Consider the following 14,819-nt stretch of genomic DNA (forward strand, 5'->3'; position numbering starts at 1 on the left):
TCGGCACCGCCCTCGCGTCTTTTGGCCATGCTGCAACATGCCCTCAAGTGGCAAGCCTACACGGGCAGTCTTCCTGCTCAAGGCGATGGTGCGTCACGCATGCAGGGCATCCGTCGGAATTGTGTCCAATGGTTGGCAGCTCATGCCCGCGTTTTGTGCCAGCCCCGATTGATATTTTCCGCAACAAGGTCGACGATGTGGCCCTCGAAGACGAACTACCACCCTCGAAACTCGGTCGCACCATCAAAGTAAGATCGACCGACGCGGGTCGCGCACTTGCACAATGCGCCCGCCTCCCTCCCCTCCTCGTTTCTCGCTCGAAGCCCCTCAGCCTCATCATTTGCCTCGTCTCGGCTCTGTCCTGCGGGCACACGCCTGCAGTTTGGCAAGACGTCGCGGTGCGAGTCATGTGTGTTCTCGCCCGACGCACAGTACTTTGTGACGGGCAGCTCGGATGGCCTCATTGAAATCTGGAATCATCTTACCGGCAAAGTCCGCAAGGATCTCAAATTTCAAGCCGAAGTTAGCCTTTTTGTTTGCGTGCTGGGGTGCCTTGTAGTGCAGCACACGCCCAGCAAGGCCCCTCATGGCGGTGCCCTCCCCCTTTTAGGATAACTTTATGCTCATGAACAGCGCCGTGACCGTGCTGACTTTTAGTCGCGACAGCGAAATGCTCGCGAGCGGTGACAAAGAGGGACAAATCAAGGTAGGGACATGCGTGTTCTGCCGGGGTGGACTGCCGTGCCCCGCGCGACCATAATGGGATCTCATGGTCTTATACTCGCCGCGCGCCTTGTTGACCACGCACCCCAGGTCTGGAAGCCCTCTACGGGCCAGGTCCTGCGTAAACTTGACCGGGCCCACAGCCAATGCATTACCGACCTCTGCTTCACAAAGGACAACACCCAGCTACTCTCGGCTTCACAAGACGGGCTTGTCAAGTGAGACATTTTGTCCTGTGGCGCGAATGCGAGGTCCCACAAATTGTGTTGGCAGACAAGGGTGCTGATAACTCTGTGCACCTGCATCAAACCCCGTCTAGAGTCCATGGCTTGCGTGGGGGACAGACGCTGAAGGAATTTGTCGGGCACACAAGCTTTGTCAACTCGGCTCGCTTCATGTCAAATCAGCACCAAATTATTTCCGGCTCGAGTGATGGCTCGTTGCGCGTACGTTGCGCTCTCCCTCCGTACACCAAAGTTTGTTTTGTTTTTGTTTTTTTGCAGCGTGATACCAAGCTGTTTCGCAGATTTGGAATGCAAAGACGGGAGAACAAATTTCTTGCTTGACTGACTTTGGAGAAGACAGTCGAGTGCGCATCAACTGCGTGATTTCCATGGGTGATGACACTGATCACGTAAGCTGGCGCCAGTCTCCTTGTTGATCCTGTCCTTTTGATTCCCCTTCCCCCCTTTTTTTCGAAACCTTCTTCTTCTTCTTTTCTTTTCTCTGAGCACCTTTGTTTGTGGAGTCAGCCTCATGCAAAACGTCATGTTGCGACGCAGATGTTGGTGTGTGTGCGAAGCAAACACTTGTACGTGATCAATCCTGGGGGCCAGGTGGTGCAAACGTTTAGCAAGGATCCCAAGAGCTCGGGTGACTTTATCTACGCCATTCCGTCCCCGCGAGGGGCTTACATTTATGCCATTGGTGAAGATCGCATTCTGTACTGCTTCTCCACCGAGACCGGGGAGCTCGAGCACTCCTTCGAGGTACGTGGACAGCCAAATTTTGAATGCGCAGGCGTTCCACGCTGAGGTGTGGCGACTCCCCCTTTGAATTGGCCTCACCGCTTCCCGCTGCCCTGATGCCTTGCAGGCCCATGAGCGAGAGCCCCTTGGCCTGGTACATCACCCACATCACAACGTGCTGGCCACTTATGCCGATGACGGCCGCCTTCGAGTCTGGAAAAGCTAATCTGACGAACAACAAATTGCATACAGCCCGCGCCTTTTTCTTTTGCAAGCCATTAAGGAACCCCAGCACGTCGCGCGCGACAGGCACGCAAGCAGTCAAGAACCCCCGCCAGGCAACAATCATATGCACACACACATGAACAGAAAGAATACCAGCAGAAGAAGAAGCTGGTTCACTTTCAAAAAATTCAATCTAGATTCAAAAAGTTGCATTTTTAATTTTTTTTTAAAATTTAAAAAAAACGACAAGATGTTGATATTGACCACACTGTTGGCAGCGCTGGTGACTTACAAGGTGCGATCCCGCCCCTGGCCGTGGGACAGGGCTTGATTGATGGAAGGGAGGTGGGGGACGAGCCCGATTCATTGTGGTATCGGGCCTGGGTGGCTGTGCATCTTGGATGCGGCTGGCTGAGGGGCTCACGAAACGCATGGCATGTGCCCAGGCTTGGACTGGCAATGATCTGCGGACGCTCGAGTTCCATGGCCGCGAGCGCTGTCAAGTTGTCACAGGTCAGGACCGTGTTGTCTGAATCAAGCCCAGGGTTGATGGCAACTGCCTGTTGTTGGCCCATGGTCCGTCTGCCCATCCTAGTGATCCACTGCATGTTTGAAATGCTCACACAACGTTTGTCCTCGCTAGACGTGCATGGTGCTGAGGATGTGCGGATCTGGACCCAGGCGCCCAGTGGGCCAGCCATTGTCATCAGCAGGTGCAGGCACTCTCTTCCGCTCTCCTGTCACTGGCCATAAGGGATTGATTGCTTCAAGAAATAACCTCTGAAAAGGAAGATGAAAAAATATACAAGAACAAATCCCGCAATGTGCCTATGAGGTACACAGGATGCTTACGTATCCACCTGCACTTTCCTCAGTGATGACCGCGCGTGGGGTGGTCTCGGAACAATCACTACTGCGTCCCTGAGCCAGCGCCTCAAAGATTCGCCTCCGGGCGCACTTTCGTGGATTCCGGTTCAAGAAGTGGTGCGTGTCCCAAGCTTTACCTTGAAAACATGCTTTGCACAAGACCACTCAGTGGCACTGACGCGGGCATCTGATTGCAGACAAGTAGCGTGTACGCTACACCTCGCCCCATCGAGCTGGCACCCGAGGTCCAGGAGCATTTTCACCCCATGGGCATTAATATTCTCGAAGACGTACGTCTCGTTGTCCTTTGCAGTCCAAGCTCGCGCCTGTGCGTGCACTCTCAACCCCCTATCATTCAATAAATGCCTGTAATTTGCTCAGGATGCCGGAACCTTGCTCTTTGTGGCAGCATATCGGTGAGAATCTTTGACGTCCCCTCCTGTCTGGGGGGGGTTTCTTTCTTTCTTTGCCTGCTGTTGGCACATGCCCGCATTCGTGTCTGCGGTATGCGTTGGAGCTGCCCCGACGGCGCTCAGGCTCGTTGTGGGCGCTGATGTAGGCCCAATTTTGTCGGCGTGGAGATTTTTGACTTGCAAGTCAACGAATCTGGAGCTGTGCATGGCGAGCGTATCAAAATCGTAGAACACGATCTGCTCTATCACGTCAACGCCATTTCTCCGGTATGCCTGCATCCGCTGGCACCGCAGCAAGAAACAAACGGGGCTTTCGCGCATCAACAGTCCACGTCGGCTCGTTCATGACCGCTGATTCAAAATGGGCCATCAACACTGCTAGGTATCGCGCACCGAGTTTTTTGCCACCATTTGGCTCAAAGAGGAGCCCGGTACCTTCAACTCGCTACTCGAAGTGAGGCTTGCTTGAATCAAGCGAATGCAGTGCGCCACCCTCGTGGTCTTGTGCGTTACCTTACGGCCGCACTCACCAGCCATCTCCTTCTGCGGTTCTTTCTCTTCCATCGCTACGCCATCCTCTCTTCCCCCTCTCCCCCTTTTTGGGAAACAATGATACTAGACCACGGTGCCACTGGCCTCGACGCATGTCGTGCGGTGCTGGGATGAAGTAGATGACGGCATGTTCACGTGCGCCAAGGTTGTGGAGAACCTGATCATGGCCAACGGCGTTGTCCATGACCCAGATAGTGGGAGCTTGTTTGTGGCCCCGTCCTCCGAGCAGGCCGTGCATGAGTTTGCCTACACCGATAATCGCCGTGCTCCACTGACGCTTAAGCGAACCGTCCCTGTTCAAGGGTGGGTGATGCCAACTGGTTCTTTCCCCTGCTTGCTCTGCCCACGTTGACCCCAAACGGCATCACCCCACTCATCCGTCTGCTGTGTTGTGTCTGTTTTCTTCAACTTCCGGGGTGCACAGCTTGTGCGACAACCTCGCTTTGCATCCGCACCGTCCGGGTGTACTGGCGGCTTGCCATCCGCAGCTGTTGCACTTTCTGCTTTACTCCAAGGGCATTACACACTCGCATTCCCAGGTGCGAGCGGACTTGTGATGCGCCGACGTCACGGTGCAGTTCACCCTGACGCATGTGCTGACGCTGTGCGGTGATTGCGTTCCTTTCTCCAGGCTTATTATATCCCGTCGGCCAAGGAGGGTGGCGAGGCTGAAGAGCTGCTGCTGGTGCCGGGTGAAGTCCTCTCGGGTCTGGCCACGGCCATCATGACAGAAGATGGTGTCTTGATTGGCGGCACTGTTCACAGCCGTGGCCTCTTGCGCTGCCATCTCGGCGACGAGCCCCAGCAGGCCCACGAAACTGCTTAATGACCCCCGTCCACAACCTTCATCAGACCCGACGCCCACTTCGTCGTTCTTCAGGCGCGACAGCGACAGCCGTGCTCTTCGCACACCAGATCCACTTTTGAATTGAACTGCGCTCGACAGTGACTCTGTTCTTGACCACTCCCCACTCAAACAAACACTCGACGCGACGCGCATGCCGCTTCATTCACAGGGCTCAAGTCCACTTGTTGCCGCATCGCCCTGCTGTCACCTTGCTCTTCCCTTCTAGCATTATTATTGTGTGTGTGTGTGTGTGTGTGTGTGTGTGTGTGTGTGTGTGTGAAGTCTGCATGTTTTCAAAATTTAATCTAGATGTAATTTTTCAGATCTGATTTAAAATTTAAATCCGAACGTTGAACGCGGATTTATAAACTTGCTCCGCTGGGCGAGGAAGATGGCGGCCGAGGGCAAGAAGATTAGTAGCGCATCCCTGTTGGACCTCAAGGCCGAGGTGAGGTTGATCAAGCCAAGCGTGTAAATCTTTTGCGATGCTCTGCCCTTGTGGCTCACTTATCCCTGTTCTTGATGTGGGTAGTTGGCGCGGCAGCAGCAGCTGGTGCGACAGGAACGAGCCAACCCGGAGCTGCGCAATGAGCGCTTGGCCCGTGAGCGGACCAAGCACACCACAAGCTGGCTCAAAACCAACAAGGGTGTGACTGAGCGCGGCTATCAAGACCTTATTCAGCAGGCACATGACACAAAGACGCTTGCGCGCGCAGAAGCCGCCCTCAAGGCCAAGGCAGCGCTGTATGAGCGCATGAGGTCTGTTGGTCTTGCTACTTGTGCCCGCAAATCAATCCGCAGGATGCGACATGCCGCTGGACACATCAACTCAAATTGCTGGCAAACACCTGCCGTGGAACCATACATGCAGGCGGGGCCAGCTTACAAAGGCCGAACAGGACAAATATCTCGTCGACTTTGAGCAAAAGTTTTTTAATCTCATGTGAGCCTCTTCCCAAGCACCGGGAATATTGAGAGCATGATCCATGGGCCCATATCCAACTGTACCGTGGCACTCACTCACTGGCTACATGCACGACTGGAACACAGCTACCAAGACGCTGAGGGGGGCTCTGGTCACGAGGACGGCCGTGCAAGCGACGGAGAAGATGCAGAGGATAGCTATGCCTCCGAGGCAGCGCGCGCTTACCAAGAAGAGGTGTGTGGCGTGGTGTGGCTGCAGGTCTAGTTCAGCATAGCTCAGCGGCCGAGCAGCATGCCTAGTGTGACTATCACGTGTGTGCCTTCCTCATCAATGATGATCATGACGATGGCCTACTCGAAGATGGTCGAGTACAAGGATGAATTTGGTCGGACACGACAGTGCATGCGCAAGGATCTGCCAGACGACGTGCACGACCGCATTCAAGGCTTCCGAGGCTACCGGGGCAATTTTGTTGCAGGCGGGTCGGCAGGACAATCCACCTACAGCCGCTCAGGAACGGCGCCCGAGCTCATGAGCGCTGACATGCGCCGCGAAGCAGAGCGTGAAGCCTGGACCGCCGATGCCACATCGGTATGATTGCTTGCAAAGACCTGGGCACTGGCTCTGGCTCTGGCTCTGGCTCTGGCTTTGGCTCTGGCTCTAGGCTGTCACATCTCGTGCCTCGAAAACTTCTTCATATCGACGTACTGCTTTGCAGGAAATTCATCGTGGACCAGTTCACTACGAAACTGTACGCCAGGAGGAGATTCGCAACCTTGGTACCGGTATGTATGTGGCCTTGCCTCGCAGGGTCGGAGACCACTTGTGCCTGGCCGCCCACCGTGCTTGATAGCCCTGTTGTTGCCGCCGCTGCACAGCCTATTTTCGTTTCTCTGCCAACGAGGAGGAGCGCAAGCGCCAAATGGAATCGCTTGATCGTCTACGTGAGCAGGTGCGTCTTGGCTCTGGCTGGCCAGCGTGCAGCACCCACCCTTTCAACAATCGTCTTTGACCACTTTGCTTGCTTGGCTCTGACTAACTCGACTCCCATATGACCTGGTAGACCCTGAAAGGGCGAAACACGCGCGAGAAGGTGGCTGAGCGTCGCAAAGCCAAAATGCAAGAGCGCTTGGCGAAGATTCGGCGCAAGAAAGGTGTGTCAACGCATGTTGGTGCAGCCCTTCATCGAAGATTTGCTACGAGCTGACGCCATGATGCGTTGATGCTTGCCTTTGTGCCACCAGGATTGCCAGTTGATGAGGCGTTGAATTCCAAGCCAGACACACCAGAGGCATCAACGACAGGCACCGAGGAGCAAGAGGAGGAGATTGATCTTTTCCTCGACCACATGGCTGAGCAGGCCAAGATTTTGGCTGATGCTGAGCAAGAAGCCAAAAAGACCAAGCGCCTTTAGGCCGTGTCTGCCCAAGGGGTCAGCCAATCTGCTGGATACCCCTGCGAGCGGGCCGTGCACGAGCATCGCAAGCGCGTCTGAGACGCCTAGTAAGGATTAACCAATTTAGAACCGCACGACTCGGAGTGATTTCCCTTCTTTTTTTTTTTTTTTTTGCTCCACTCCACCCACACATGCTGCCCTTTTAGCCTGATTGACAGGGTATGATAATTGTCTTCAATTTTACAACCGTGATTGAAAAAAAAAAACGAATGTGCAAGACGCGGCTCACGCCTTTTTTGTGGTAGCTGGCACTGGCGCTGGCTGTGCCTCAGCGTGGTTGTATACCCCGGCCGAGATAACATAGTTGGCTGGTGCAAACTTGAGCGCATAGACGGGGGTGGCCTTGGTGTAGTAGGTCTTGAGCAACGCCCCTGACGCACGGCTGGTGCACATGCCCGAGACAAATGAGCACAAAACCAAAAACCAAGTCATTTGATCTGCCAAACTTCCCGGGTGGATGGCTTGCTCAACAATAGTAGCCAGAAAATACGTACCCAGGCTTGACGGGCTCAGTGGCTGCGCGCACCTCTGCCATAGACTCGTAGGCTGCCTTGAGGGCCTTGCAATCCCACACCCGCACCGTGTTATCCGCACCACCCTTTGATCCAAACAGACAGTGTAGGTGCACGGCAAGTCCACATATCAGTTCAGCCTTGGCAAGCATGCTGCCCAGCAAAGACGGGGCAAGTGTCTTCAAGATAACCGAGGCTCAAGTACACGAGCCCTTACCGAGACCAACATCATATCATTCATACTAAAGGACAGGCTGTAGATGTTCTTGCTGTAAACCGGCAATAGAGAGTGCCACAACATGAAGCAAGGCATTAGCAACCACAGGTCCACATCAATGGCAAGCCCCTTCACCGCCTTTGCATGAACTCGTTGCATGCGTTTCAAAACGTACCGATGGCCACAAAAGTTGGCAATGCGCGTACTCGTTTTGATGTCCCAAATCATAATCACCCAGTCATCCGCTAAAAAGCCAAAATCCCGCACACGAAAAAGAAGCAAGTCGTGCGGTGAGCATGGTGCAGCTCAAGCCTGTACCTACACTCGCCCGTGCCCGTTGCAAATGCGTTGTGCGTACCGGCTGATGCCAGGAAACGACCATTGTTGCTAAACTCGAGCGTGTGCACCTCATCCCTGAAAAGCGCGACCAACAAACATGCAAGTGAGAGTTGGGGATCTCTGAGCAAGCACGGACAAAGAGGGATTCGCTTTGTTTTGTTTTGTATTTGCAAGACGAGAGCAGACTTGCATGTGTCCACGGAAAATGCGGACGCAATTGCCCGTTGGCAGGTCCCACAAGCGACACGATTTGTCGGCCGAGCCGGTGGCCAGGTAGTTGCAGTTGGGGTGAAATTTGACACACTATCAAAAGCCCGGTCGTCAGAAGTCGATGTCGGAATGCAAACGGATGGTTTGAACAGAAGAGGCAAGCCGGGATGGAAACGCGCTTACATTGACGTCAGAGAGATGTCCGGAGAGAATGCGTAGCGCGAAGATTTTCTCCGTATTCCACAAGCGAGCCGTGCGATCGTGGGATGCCGAGGCAAAATAGTAGCCCAGGGGACTAAAATGCAGCGGCATTACCGATCCGGCAGGCACCAGTAAGAAAAGTTGCGACGACAGCTTGAAAGCCAACTTGGAAGCAACACACACATACACGCACGCACACTAGGAAAATTATGGAAACTTTATCACGAAAGGCACAACAGTTGCAGTAGCTTCTTACCTAAACTGAACATCCCAGACGGGATACTGGTGGCCACGGTAAACCACCAGGCATGACCAAGTCAAGAGGGACCACAGGCGGACTAAGTAGTTGAGTACGCAAGACAGGTGGCAAATGGGGTGAATTTGGCACAACCTGTCGGCTCTCCGTAAACTCGACGCTTGCCGCCGGGAGTAGGGACGCAACTGACTTGTGCTATCCTGGGAGCTGGACAGTAGGTACATTTGGTCCGGCGAGAAGGAGAGCCCATAAATTGGCCCGCTGTGGCCCACCAACGATCTAGTCTTGGTGCCCGACTCGCGGTCCAAAAAGTCGTTCAGCGAGGTCGATTCTACCCCGATCCAAGCCGAGATGAGCGTTGAGAATAAAAGGTGGGCCTTGCCATGTCAGAATGCGACTGCAGGTTGAGCCACCTACCATCGATCTGAACCTTGCGCATGGTCTCGGGCGGCAAAAAGTCGTATAGGTCATGCTGAGTAAGGGACCAGACAGTGATAATGCTGTCATCCTGACCCGTTGCCAGCAACTTGCCATCCATGGAAAAGGCCATATGGGTGACACTGCCAGATGATTTGGGCGCAGAGGTACGGAAGTATGAGCCGTGAGTGTCTTGGTTGTTTTTGAGAGCAGAATGAACAAGGCCATGATGACATGGACATACTTGCGAGAGTGAAACGTGGTGTACATGCATGTTGAGGGCAGGGTATCGGGAGCTTGCGCTGCTTCACTTGCCAGCTTTAGTGCCTCGAGTCGTGCCTCAATCTCTTCGCGCCCCCTGGATGGTGAGAGAAAAGTCATGACCATACACAAGGGCGGAGGACATGGCGTGAAGGAGAGGCGCAGCGAACAATGAAAGAAAAGGCGCTCAGCCATTGTGAAATGACGGGAGGGCCAGAAGATGGCGTCGTTGGCAACTGAGGAGCGGGTGACACACATGGGCGGGAAGACCAGGCGCTGGTCTTGAGGCGGTGCATTCTCGTCTGCAACCTGCTTGGCACGTTTGGCTGGCTTGTTTTCAGCGCCGGCTATTTGAGACCGGTGGTCGGCCGCGGGCAGATACGTTTGAAAGACGTGAGTTGCACAACAGGGCAATGGGGCATGAGACACTGCGGGCGCTGCCATGCGAGTGCTTGACAGACCTTCATCGCCTGCAGTGGTTTCGCTGGCTTCCTCGGCGGCTGCCTGCTACCAGGGCGAGCAAGTATGAGCGAGCGAAGAGAGACGAGTGGCTAAGCCAGCACTTTGAAGCATGAGAGAGCAGGGAAAAAGATTGGTAGGCTTACGTCGATATAAGGAAAGGTACCCCAATGGACGGGCGTTTCGTTGATTTCCATCTTGTCACTGTCGATGCGCAGGCCACTCTGATCATTGATGGGATCGCCTCGGGCCTCTGTTGTTGAGTTCCGTCACAAGGGAAAAGAGGTGAGCATGATCAAGGCCGAGGAAGGAGCCTCTGTTGTCTTCCTGGGTCATGCAGCGTAGGCTTGCGGGAAGACGACGAATGCCGGATGCAACGCACGTTTGAGACGGATAAACTGGTTCGTGAGACGAAGGAGCGCCATGAACGCGTTGTCTTTGACAAAGTTGACAAAGAGATTGATGGCAAATTGTGAGAGAACAATGTCGTATTTGTTATTCCTATCAAACATGTGATCCGGATCGCGGGGGCGCCCATAAGTTGGATGGCTAAAACCAGGCGGCCAAGGATGTAGAGTCTGAATCGGACACTGGCCGTACACGTAGAGGCGAATCAGGTCGTTGCGACGAAGCTGCTCGAGGTTGGTGATGACACGCAGTTGTTGAACGTGTGAGGGATGTTCATCGGCATGATCGCGGTAGAAGCGCTCCACAAATGCCACGGCTATCGGGAGGTCATTGACGTTTGCCCGCACACAAAGACAGCAAGGATGCGACCGAGCGAAGGAGGGCGGGGCATCGAGGAGATGGTGAGTTGGGATGTAGGTGCTGCTGGGAATGAGTCGGCTTGAAACATTGACTATCATGACCTGATGCCAAATTGAGGCCATGTGTGTGTGTGTGCGCGCGCGCGTGTGTGTGTGTGTGTGCGTGTGCGCATACCGTGCTTCTCTTGGCCGCGATTCATGAGATCGCAAAAGCAGAGGACAAAGAGGGGGAAGAGCAGCTGGCGCAGCTCGGTCTAGAGAAGCACCGGCACAGGTTGGCCAATTTTGAACGAAAAAAAAAAAAGGAAAAAGGGAAAAAGGGAAAAAAAAGAATGAGCGGTGGCACAGAGTCAATGGCAAGGGGCCAGACGGATGCTTGGAAGCTTTCGAGGGAGAGAGGGACAAAGGGTTCCGTACTCTGTACTGATCAAGCGTGGCATCGGCCCAAGTGGCAAGGCTAGTGTTGGGGTTGGGATGAATCAATCAAGACGTTTGTGAGGCCAGGCCAAGCAACAAGAAAGGCCGGGTGCGTCGGCTAGTGTTGGCTTGTTGGAGCGGGGTCCACCACCTCGCACCTTTCATAGGAGGCAATGAGCTGCTGGGGCGTGGTTTCGCTGGCGTAGGACGCGAGGCGAGTGGCCACCAACGACTCGGGGTCATCAATGTCACCATCGAGCGCCTTGTCGAGCTGTGACACCTTTGACTCGGATTGCAAATCCGCCAACGTTTTCTACACCCATAGCACACGCCAGCGTCATGAGACAAGCGCACGACCACGGCGCGTTTCAAGGCCCGGGCCGAGCCAAACTGTCAAGCTCGGGCCCAAAAAAACACCTGACCCACGTACGTGATAATTGCGCTTTTTGAGGTACGCATAAACGATACGATCCAGTTCACTCTGCGAAGACGGGTCAGTGGCAATGGGTTCCAACCCCGTCGGCACTGACGCCGCCGGCCCGCTGCCCAAAGGTGCCGAAGTCGCCATCGCCGCGCTCTCTCTCTCTCTCTCTCTCTCTCTCTCTCTCTCTCTCTCTCTCTCTCTCTCTCTCTCTCTCTCTCTCTCTCTCTCTCAAGAAAAAAAAAAGAGAGAGAGAGAGAGACAACTTGCAGCTACCTAATGTCATAGATATTCCGACGGCAGTGAGGGGTATTATGCATGTAAACTAGCCGTTACGGATCATTTCTCGCCTCTCTCTCGCTCTCTCTCTCTCTCTCTCTCTGTCGCTGCCGCGTCGTGTTGGAGTGAACGGCCATTTGAGGTGGCTATACAGCCTGGGAGGGTTGATTTCGAATTGCCTTGGTGACACAGGTGAGATAGACCCGTCTTCTCCTGCTGAAAGCCTGCCGTTTGACAGGTGCTCTGACGGAAGGTTGGCACATGGATTCAGTAGATCTACCCGAGTCTCCCTGTTGCAGGCCAGACCATCAGGATGAATGGCATGTGGGTTGACAAGCACCGGCCCAAATCACTGGACCAGCTCGACTTTCATGCCAACCTCAGTCAGCACCTCAAAATGCTGGTGAGTGCGTGGTCGTGCCCAAAGCCAGAAATGCAATGGATCGCCCACATATCCTCCGAGCCTTGTGTACCCTGACACGACAACGCCACTGTCTCATACATATTGCCAACGCCTGTGCATACGCCCGCGTCTTTGAATCAATCAGAGTGCGTCGGGTGACGTCCCACACATGCTGTTCCATGGTCCCTCGGGCGCTGGCAAGGTTCGTGCGCCAAGTCTGCTTACTGCATGAGCGTGGCGCGAAGCAGTCACGCGCCGCTCGCCACAAACCCCTGCGGCGTTCACGCCATCCTCATCTTGTTGACCCCTTTTTTTTTTTCCCATCGTCCTTTTTTTCGCTTTTTGCACGCGGCAGAAAACGCGCTGCATGGCCTTTTTGCGTGAGCTGTATGGCCCCAGCGCTGACCGCGTACGAGCTGCCCGTTCGTGCCTTTCTCATCATCTTTTGTTTGGCGCCAATTTTGCTCATGCTCTTTTGCTCCTGTGGTATGGTTTCATAGCTCAAGATTGACCATCAAGTCATCAAGGTACAGACGGTTTTGCTTACCATTTTGCGCAAGGGCGCAGCCATGTACCGCTCCCTGCTGCCAACGCTATTGCGGCCGCCTTTCGCACTCAGCTTTGCTCCCTCGCCCCTGTCACAGCCCACACCTAGTAAAACGGTGGAAATTTCAACTCTTTCCAGCAACTTTCACATTGAGATCAATCCGAGTGACGTGGGCATTGACGACTATCACGTCGTGCGCATGATTCTGAAGGAAATTGCTCGCACCCCGCTTGTCGACACGAGCAAGCACCCATTCAAAAGTAGGCCATCCCCTCACTCATCTTGTTGCCAACGTGCCAGTCCTTGCCTCGGCCCCTCTCACAGCCGATTGTTGGGTGCTTACCCGTTCCCGCCACCTTTGTAGCCGTGGTGATTGTGGAAGCGGACCGCTTGACCCGCAAGAGTCAACAGGCGCTGCGTCGCATCATGGAAAGCTATGTCAGCAACTGCCGCTACATCCTCATCTGTAATAGCAGCACCAAGGTATGGGGGCTCAAAGATGCCGCGCAGAAGTATGCTTTTTGACCAATCGGCCCTCTTGCCCTGGTTGCCCTTTGGCACAAGAGTCTCAGCAGCATGCCTCAAAGCCACTGTCTCATCCCTCTTGGAAAAATAAATCGCCATGTCCGTCCAGATTTTGGCCCCCATTCGCAGCCGTTGCTTGCAAATGCGTGTGGGAGCACCGACCATGAGTGAGGTTTGTGTGGCAACGGCACAATTCCCCCTCTCAAGCTTGCGTCGCGGCCCGGGCCCGTCAAGTTTGGTGGAATGAATTCACCATCGTTCCCTCCTTTTTTTTTTTTTTTTTGTTGTTGTTGTTGGCTGTGCGGAAATAGATGTGTGCCGTCCTACATGGTGTTGCCAAAAAAGAAGCCGTGACCGTACCCGACGAATTGTGTCAACAGATTGTCAAAGAGTCGCGGCGCAACCTTCGCCGCGCTCTTCTCATGCTGGAAGCTTCTCGTGCCCAAATGTGCGTCGCTTGGGTAGCAAAATGCTGTTGGTTCTGTATTCTGTCGCTGTACTGACGCCTCTGTGTCTTTGCAACTGTGGTAATGTGCTTGATAGACAAGCCACGAGTCTGCCGGTGGACTTGCCCATTGTGCGCGCCGATTGGGAGGTCTACTTGCGGGAAACAGCAGAGCGCATTGTTACTGAGCAGTCGGCGGCGCGTCTACTTGAAGTCCGTGGTCGTTTCTATGAGCTCCTCACGCATTGCATTCCGGCCGATTTGATTCTCAAGGTATGAAAGGTGGCCAGAACATTGAAGCATTACCAAATAACATGATAAAATTAATTCCATTGCCCCGCTTGTTTTAACCTGCCAAGCTTTGTGCTATCAGCCAAGCCTTGCCTCATAACGTGTGGGAAATCATGGGCGTAGACGCTTATGGAAGAGCTTGTGCGTCACCTGGACACAGACCTCAAGGTACAAATTGTGCAGCTGGCTGCCGAATATGAGCATCGCTTGCAGGTATGTGGCCGAGATAAGTCTCCAATGCTGGGCTCGTGAGACCGTGGTGTCACCTCACCCACCGCTCCTGGGTCGCAGTCTGGGCGCAAGGAAATTTTCCACCTTGAAGCGTTCACTGCCAAGTTTATGGCCCTGTACAAGGGCTTCCTGGACCTGTTGGGCGACGTTTAAGAGCCGCCGCTCTCGCTGCCTGATTGTCTTGTGATCATGACCGAAAAAAATTGAGTATGTCTGTGTTATCGGGTCAAGCAATCTGTGTGGAGATGAATTTTGACAGTAAAGAACCATTTGACATAGGAATGCAGAAAATATTGCTATGAACACACACAACGATTCCTGCAACAAGTTGGGTCGCATGCTTGTTCGCACCAAAGGAGCCAAGGCGACTTGCCATGCCCCCACCTCGTCTCGAAGGGGGCACGTCGCGACCATGCGGCAGAGACGATCGTGACACACAACGGACAGAAAAAATGGGCCAACACCCACTGGCACTGAGGAAACCGGCTGTGACTGTATTGCCTCAAAGTCAAGGGGCAAAGGACCCGGTGTCCAAGCTGATTCCGGATGGATCAAGTTGTAGCAGGCAAGTCCTTAACGTCTTCCTTTCGTTTTCGTAAGAAGTGGGGCAGGAAAAACCCCCTTCTCGGAGGGTCCAATCAAGAT

The 14,819-nt window shown here is 54.1% G+C and overlaps 5 protein-coding genes across 5 annotated transcripts in view; 4 read left to right on the forward strand and 1 right to left on the reverse strand.

Annotated features, from left to right (window-relative positions):
* The window catches only part of MONBRDRAFT_38210 (uncharacterized protein), a 2,848-nt gene extending 897 nt beyond the window's left edge, over positions 1 to 1,951 (forward strand). The window contains exons 2-6 of the mRNA XM_001748149.1: positions 2 to 88; positions 163 to 248; positions 611 to 706; positions 1,506 to 1,712; positions 1,819 to 1,951. Of these exons, the coding sequence (XP_001748201.1) occupies positions 2 to 88; positions 163 to 248; positions 611 to 706; positions 1,506 to 1,712; positions 1,819 to 1,917 (575 nt within the window). The 3' untranslated portion in view covers positions 1,918 to 1,951. The remainder of the gene's footprint in view (position 1; positions 89 to 162; positions 249 to 610; positions 707 to 1,505; positions 1,713 to 1,818) is intronic.
* A 1,924-nt stretch (positions 1,952 to 3,875) lies between these two features.
* MONBRDRAFT_10481 (uncharacterized protein) lies at positions 3,876 to 4,574 on the forward strand (the record flags this gene model as incomplete). Its single annotated transcript, XM_001748150.1, has 3 exons — positions 3,876 to 4,051; positions 4,173 to 4,287; positions 4,380 to 4,574. The coding sequence occupies 3 exons, from the start codon at positions 3,876 to 3,878 to the stop codon at positions 4,572 to 4,574; spliced, it is 486 nt and encodes a 161-aa protein (XP_001748202.1).
* Positions 4,575 to 4,986: 412 nt separating this feature from the next.
* Positions 4,987 to 6,934, forward strand: MONBRDRAFT_10482 (uncharacterized protein; the record flags this gene model as incomplete). The annotated part of the gene is made up of 8 exons (XM_001748151.1): positions 4,987 to 5,043; positions 5,128 to 5,354; positions 5,556 to 5,754; positions 5,881 to 6,111; positions 6,185 to 6,305; positions 6,399 to 6,472; positions 6,584 to 6,674; positions 6,765 to 6,934. 8 exons carry the CDS (start codon positions 4,987 to 4,989, stop codon positions 6,932 to 6,934), a joined length of 1,170 nt encoding a protein of 389 aa, XP_001748203.1.
* Positions 6,935 to 7,201: 267 nt separating this feature from the next.
* On the reverse strand, positions 7,202 to 11,729 carry MONBRDRAFT_27789 (uncharacterized protein; the record flags this gene model as incomplete). The annotated part of the gene is made up of 21 exons (XM_001748226.1): positions 7,202 to 7,358; positions 7,471 to 7,574; positions 7,706 to 7,757; positions 7,881 to 7,950; positions 8,064 to 8,119; positions 8,181 to 8,347; positions 8,438 to 8,549; positions 8,712 to 8,793; positions 8,902 to 9,042; positions 9,129 to 9,271; positions 9,373 to 9,486; positions 9,646 to 9,736; positions 9,851 to 9,893; positions 9,995 to 10,101; positions 10,231 to 10,349; positions 10,449 to 10,572; positions 10,791 to 10,869; positions 11,033 to 11,072; positions 11,191 to 11,345; positions 11,463 to 11,513; positions 11,548 to 11,729. Coding segments are annotated over 21 exons (2,187 nt in total), but the record flags the coding sequence as incomplete, so codon positions are not given.
* Positions 11,730 to 11,809: 80 nt separating this feature from the next.
* Positions 11,810 to 14,327, forward strand: MONBRDRAFT_38211 (uncharacterized protein; the record flags this gene model as incomplete). The annotated part of the gene is made up of 12 exons (XM_001748152.1): positions 11,810 to 11,924; positions 12,007 to 12,135; positions 12,281 to 12,337; positions 12,491 to 12,544; positions 12,636 to 12,662; positions 12,780 to 12,942; positions 13,047 to 13,165; positions 13,317 to 13,379; positions 13,519 to 13,655; positions 13,751 to 13,925; positions 14,067 to 14,156; positions 14,235 to 14,327. Exons 2-12 carry the CDS (start codon positions 12,046 to 12,048, stop codon positions 14,325 to 14,327), a joined length of 1,068 nt encoding a protein of 355 aa, XP_001748204.1. The 5' UTR covers positions 11,810 to 11,924; positions 12,007 to 12,045.
* Positions 14,328 to 14,819: the final 492 nt, after the last annotated feature.

The sequence above is a fragment of the Monosiga brevicollis genome, genomic scaffold (genome assembly GCF_000002865.3).
Source record: "Monosiga brevicollis MX1 MONBRscaffold_21 genomic scaffold, whole genome shotgun sequence".
Lineage (NCBI taxonomy): Eukaryota > Choanoflagellata > Craspedida > Salpingoecidae > Monosiga > Monosiga brevicollis.